Source organism: Tupaia chinensis, unplaced genomic scaffold (genome assembly GCF_000334495.1).
Source record: "Tupaia chinensis unplaced genomic scaffold, TupChi_1.0 Scaffold000067_1, whole genome shotgun sequence".
Taxonomy (NCBI): Eukaryota; Metazoa; Chordata; class Mammalia; order Scandentia; family Tupaiidae; genus Tupaia; species Tupaia belangeri.
Window position 1 is genome coordinate 3,367,475 of NW_006159526.1, and position 6,504 is coordinate 3,373,978.

The following is a 6,504-nucleotide window of genomic DNA, read 5'->3' on the forward strand; positions in this document are numbered from 1 at the left end:
AGAGACAGAAAGCGAGAAATCACCCCCCAGGGGGGATGGTCACGCCGCAATCCCTTCTCCTCCATTCTCCTCTCGGGATCTTGGGCACGCACGCACATGCGCCCAGCGTGAGTTTTAAGCCACCGGGTCCGGGACGCGAACCGCGGTCGACTACGTGGGAGTCCAGCGACATAGCCATTACGCTAACTGCTGGTTCCCAAGCCTGTAATAATTCTGATTTTCACAAGCAACATGACAGCGATCTTTTCCCAGCATCCTGCCCTTCAATGATGTTATCGTTCTTTTTAACTTTTGCCAACCTGACAGATGTCAAGTGGTATCTCCTTGAAACTCTTACCAACACATTTTCTTAGTCCTAAAGGTATTCACAGCACTGTACTCCTTTCGGAGCCCTCAAATTTGGCTCCTTTTGGAGACCCAAAACTCACCTCCCAAGCCCAACCGGAATTCTGACCAGTGGCCTCCAGGCCCCAACATTTCATCTCATCCATCTAAACTTTCTAAAAAGAATTTTCTTTAAAGAGAGATATTTGCTAAGCAGCTCACCAGAAAGACAGAAAGTAATAAATCTCCCTCCAGGGAGGATGGCCATACAGCAATTCCTTCTCCTCCACTCTTGAGATTTTGGACACCCACGCACACATGCCCAGCCTGAATTTCAAGCCCCTGGGTCCGGGACTTTAAGGGCAGGCAGCCATGTGGGAGTCCAGCGCCTTAACCACCACACCACTTGCTGGCCTCCATCTAAAAAATATATATATATTTTTGGAGAGGTTTATGCTATAGGGCGCATGCACTCGCCAGAAAGACAAGGAGACAGAAAGCGAGACATCACCCCCCTGGGGGGTTGGGGTTGCCACACCGCAATCCCTTCTCCATTCTCCTCTCGGGATCTTGGGCCACGCACGCATGCGCCCGGCGTGAGTTTAATCCACCGGTCCCGGACTCGAACTGCAGTAGACTACATGGGAGTACAGCGACATAGCCATTACGCTAACTGCTCACCCTATCTAAAATTTTAATGACTGCTCCCAATTAAAGCCTGTGGAAGCGGCTCTGTTCCCTTCTATTTCTTTCCAGATTCTCTCCATCCTCCCAAATTCACACCAATCAAATTCTGCCGCATGGACCAGTCCCCCTCAGAGGCCCAGCCCCTCGACTTCTGCATCTTGCCTCCATGCATCTTTCTGGTTACCCAGGCCTCTGCCTCCCCAACGGAGGGCCCTCTCTCCCAGGCAGGCTCCTGGAGGCCCAGGCCAGCCCTGTGCCAACAGCTGGGGGAGGGGCCGGGTCGCCTGAGGCGGGGGCTAAGTTTAGGCACGCTGGGGGGAGGGGGCCTCCCTGCAGCTGTGCTGGCCAGTCCGGGTCCCTGAGTGACAGCACCGCCTGGGCCCAAGGTTGGGGGAGGGGTCTTCCCAGCTCGTGGGCCACAAAGCCTGGGATGCAAGGAGAGAGGACCCTCCGCTCCCTTCACGCCCTCGCCAGACGCCCCCTCAGCTCCCCAGCCCCAGCCTGCGGCCCTAGGGAAACTCGGATCAGGAGGAAATATCCCCTAGTTTTGAGGGAGATAAGGGTGAATCTGGACCCCTTTCCGCAGCCCCTCAATCCCGGTCCCTGCCGGCCCTGCAAGCCCACCTTTACTCCCCATCTCGGCTCCGAGTGAGAGGTTGCGGACACCGCTGCTTCTGGGGGATTTTGCCCACTCCAGTGGAACCCGGAGGGATGGTGTAGGGGGCGGGTCCCCTTTGTACCCAACCAATGGCTGTCCACAGAGGTGGGGACAATTCCAAAATTGGAACTGTCTTTGTAAACAGCCAAAAGCAGTGATGTCTACGACCAGGGCTGTGCCTGGGGGCGGGGCATGTTTTAAAGTAAGGCAACTGGCCCTGGCTTCCGAGGTTAGGGAAGAGTCGTGTTTCGTTTGTTTCGTTTTTTGTTTTTAAAAAAGGCATAGAGTTTGCTGGTCAATGTCCACATGCCATATCTAAAAAACAGCCTTATTTCCTCAGAGGTTTGGTCTGTTCAGAATCAGTCTTCAGCGGGGAGCATTCCAAGAGACAGAGGATTATTTTTTAGTAATCAGCCAATCCAAAACTCAAAGCAGGGCAAATTTCTCAACTCTACATAAAGAGCCATTGGGAGTCTCAGAAAACAGGATGCTTCTTTTTTTTTTTTTTTAGAGGTTTTCGCTATAGGGTGCGTGCGCTCACCAGACAGACAGAGAGAGACAGAGACAGAAAGCGAGAAATCACCCCCCAGAGGGGATGGTCACGCAGCAATCCCTTCTCCTCCATTCTCCTCTCGGGATCTTGGGTACGCACGCACACGCGCCTGGTGTGAGTTTTAAGCTGGGTCCAGGATGCGAACCGCGGTCGACTACGTGAGAGTCCAGCAACATAGCCTTTATGCTACGCTAACTGCTGGTTCCCTACAGGACGCTTCTTAAAAAGGCGTAATTTATAATGTCATCCAATGGCCGCACTTCCTTCTCCAATAGCCTCTTTCCTTTACAAGGTTTGTCCCTTTAAATGGCTAATCAACCCACCCTTTGCCTCTCTGTAGTCCAATGGAACACCCTCAAGTGAGGCTTACCTAGAAAGTGTGGCTCCAATGTAAATTTTGATTGGTCTGTGCTACTGAGGCACTGTGCCGTGATTGGCTCCCACTCCAGCTGCCCCCATGGCTCGTCCTCTTCGTCCAGCACGGGGTGGTCAGGTCCAGAGTTCGAATCCCGGGACCGGGGTGGAGACGGGGTACTGGCCTGGGGGGCTCCAGAACACAGGCTAGGCTGGGGAGTCAAGATCTCAAGCCGCGAGGATTGAGCGAGTCGCAGTTGTAGGTCCAATTCTGGCACAATAGAGAAAGAAGGCCATGAGCTTTCACCTCGGAGGTACCCCCAAAAAAGACCACCCACCCTTCGTGGCCACGGACCCCAGACCTGGGATAGCTCACCTGCCCCAGCCTCTCCCACCTCTGATCCATCCGGCTCCTCGTCTTCCAGTGGAGTGGAGCTGCTGGTGGCAGAGTCCTCTCCGGAACCCACTCCCCTGGCCGCCCAGCCCAGCTGATCCAGCCTGAGCCTCAGGTCCTCCACGGGGTGCTCCGTTAGAGGGGCGGAGTCAGGGTCACCACGGCGACCAGGCTCCGGAGATTGGCTCAGGCTGGGGATGCTCTCCAAACTGTCGCCCAATCCTGGCTGAGGGGGCAGGTCTCGCGGTTCCGACACTGAGCGGCCCTGGGGCCGAGGGCGACGGGCAGCTGAATCCCTGCGGCCCCCAGAGCCCACTATGCCATCGAAGGCTATATAGGAGAACGTCAGCTCCCGGGGGGTGCCCCAGTCCTGCGACGTAGTCTCCTCCTCGTCGTCCTCAGAGAATTCCCGGGCTGTGTGCAGCTCCCGAAAATCGGAGTCGTCATTACCTCCTGCAGAGGGATGAAGGCCAGCCTGAGCTTCTCTGAGTAGGACCCCGACTCACCCCGTCAGGAGCCCCCTTTAAATGCCTCCCTCACATCCTCCACTTTCACCTACCTTCTGTAGAGTCAGGGGTAGATGAGGCTGTAGACGGAGCTTCTTCTGTAAGAGGAAAAGGACAGAAAACTCTTAGAAGCTTAGAGCGACCGAATCCCAGAAGCGTGCCAGTCCTGGAATCTTGGATGGTCGGAATCGAGGAAACTTAGACCATTCGGTACCCGGGACCTTTAGAACATTTTGCACAGACTATAACACTTAGTACTACTGCCATCAGCAGCTCAGAGTTTTAGAAGTTCAAGTCCAAGGGGACCAGAAGGTGGCACAGTGGTTAAGGTGCTGGACTTAGCAATTCAAGTCCCAGACCTGGTGGCTTATAACACACCAGGTACATTTGCATACTTGCAATGTACATACAAGGCAAAGAAGGAGGAGGTGGCTGATCGGCAAGGCCCCCCTTTCTAGAATTACAACAAGATCTTAGAACGTTGGCATGGTATTCTAAAACATCGCAATGACAAATCCTGAGAGGAGAATGAAGAAGTAATTGTGGTGCAGCCATCCCCTGGGGAGGGGGGGTGACTTCTTGCTTTCTGTCTCTCCAGTAAATGCACAGTCCTATAGCAAAAATCTCTTTAAGAAAAAACTTAAATCCAGCAATCTTAATCATAGAGTCTTCAAATTAGGAATTTTAGAAACTTTTAATTCATTCGTTTTTTTGAAACGACCATGTATTACCCTACTGTAGCTCTGGGAAAAGAGCTATGACCAGAGCAAAGTCCCCTGTCCTCCCTCAGAGAGCCTACACTCTATGAGAGAAACCGACGTAGAGTAATTCTATGATGTTCGGTGCTGATAAGTGTGTGGTGAAAAATAAAGAAACTGTAAGAAACGAGAAAGTGGCCTGTGGGCTAGCGATGAGGGAGCCAGATCCTACATGGGTTTGAATCCTGGCCCCGCAGCTTGCACAGCACACTGGCTGTGTGTGCACACGTGTCCCGAATCTCTAAAGGGTGGAGAAACGGAGGAGAAAGGATTGCGTGGGTGGCCAAACCCCACTGGGGGCGCTTTCTCGCTCTATGGTGAGAGCACGCACCCTCTGGCAATTTCTTTTTTACAATTATTTATCGAATTTTTAATTTATTCATTCATTTATGTTAATTTGACCAGAGAGAGACAGAGAGAGAGAAAGAGGAAAAGTGGAAAAGCAAGCTTCCAGGTCCGGGATTCAAACTGTAGTGGGCCATGTGAGACTGTCCATCGCCTCAACAACTGCACCACCTGCTGGCCGCCCTCTGACAATTTTTTTTTTTTTTTGAGAGGTTTTTGCTATAGGGCACGTGCGCTCGCCAGACAGGCAGAGAAAGACAGAGAGATAGAAAGCGAGAAATCACCCCCCAGGGGGGATGGCCATGCCTCAATCCCTTCTCCTCCATTCTCCTCTCAGAATCTTGGGCATGCACGCACATGCGCCCGGCGTGAGTTTAAGCCACCAGGTCCAGGACGCGAACTGCGGTCGACTATGTGGGAGTCCAGCGACATAGCCATTATGCTATCTGCTGGTCCCTCTGGCAATTTTTAATTAATTAATTAATTTTGGAGAGGTTTTTGCTATAGGGCGCGTGTGCTCACCAGAAAGATAGAGACCGAGAGATAGAAAGTGAGAAATCACCCCCCAGGGGCATGGCCATGCTGCAATCCCTTCTCCTCCATTCTCCTCTTAGGATCTTGGGCACGCACGTACACGCGCCCAGTATGAGTTTAAGCCGCCGCGTCCGGGACTCGAACCGCAGTCGACCACATGGGAGGCCAGCGACATAGCCATTACGCTAACTGCTGGTCTCCCTCTGGTAATTTTTAGAAGAGAAAATGAGAAGGTGCTGTTCCAGACAGGGTGGTCAAGAAGGCTTCTCTGATACAGATGCTGTTTGAGGAGAGACCCTGAGTGATGTGCAGGCAATGGCCAGGGAAGAGTGTTCAGGCAGAGGAGGAAGCCAGCGCAAAGGCCCTGAGGCAGGCCGTGTGCTCAGTACCTCTGAGGAACAGAGAGGTGCGGTGTGACTAGAGTTGAGTGACCAAGGCAGACTGGGGTGGGAGATCAAGGCAAAGAAGGAGGAGGTGGCTGATCGGCAAGGCCCCCCTTTCTAGAATTACAACAAGATCTTAGAACATTGGCATGGTATTCTAAAACATCGCAATGACAAATTCTGACAATTTTGGCATCTGGACTCTTAAGAAGCACAGGGTGTGGGACAGAGAATGGTAGGCCTGGGCTGTGAGAGCCGTGGGTTCCAAGAGCGTGAGACTCAGACAGGCATTTTCAATCAGGAATCTAGCCTCTCGAAGCCAGCCTGGGGCTTGCACACAGAAATACTCAGTACCTTTTGGAAATTGAAATCGGATGCCTCCCCCTGTTTTTTTCAGCTCGGGAACTGGAGGCCGGGAGTGGAGTGGGTCATTCCCAGGGTTACCACTAATTAGCGGTAAAGCCCACTCTAGGACGCAGGAATCCTGGCCCCAAACCAGAAATGGCTATTTTCCAGGACAGGGGACTGAACGATTTGGGCGAGGTCAATTGCCTCTTAGGCGGAAAACGGGTGGGATGTGAAGACGGGTGATGGGGGAATCAGACGATTCTTCTCTGTTCTGGCTCTTACCCTCCTTTCAACCCCCTTCTCCAATAGCCGCGGCCAGCACCAGGGCCTGGGGACAGCTCCCCGCACGCGTCCTCACCCACGGGCGGGGCCGGGCGACACATCCAAGCGCCCAACGCGCCTCCCGCCAGCTAGCTCAGTGCCCCCCAAGTCCCGACTGTCTTACCCGAGTGTTCGGGGTCAGGCTGCCCCAGTCGCTGTCAGAGCGCGGGGGGGAGGGGAGGGCTTCCTTTGTCTCCTTCTCCTCCTTCCCCCATCCTGGCTCTCCCGCGGCCCAGCAGGGAGCGGATACTGGGGAAGACCCCACCCCGGCCTCTGGGTCCCACACCAGGCCGGAGCTTCCCTCTACTCACTGCAGTGGGCGAAGACCGGCAGGACCTG

At 53.7% G+C, this 6,504-nt stretch overlaps 1 protein-coding gene across 1 annotated transcript in view; it reads right to left on the reverse strand.

Annotated features, from left to right (window-relative positions):
* The window catches only part of RTN2 (reticulon 2), a 15,279-nt gene that overhangs the window by 7,914 nt on the left and 861 nt on the right, over positions 1–6,504 (reverse strand). Inside the window, exons 2-5 of the mRNA XM_014582654.2 lie at positions 6,477–6,501; positions 3,530–3,574; positions 2,953–3,423; positions 2,593–2,847 (exon numbers count right to left, since the gene is read on the reverse strand). Of these exons, the coding sequence (XP_014438140.1) occupies positions 2,593–2,847; positions 2,953–3,423; positions 3,530–3,574; positions 6,477–6,501 (796 nt within the window). The remainder of the gene's footprint in view (positions 1–2,592; positions 2,848–2,952; positions 3,424–3,529; positions 3,575–6,476; positions 6,502–6,504) is intronic.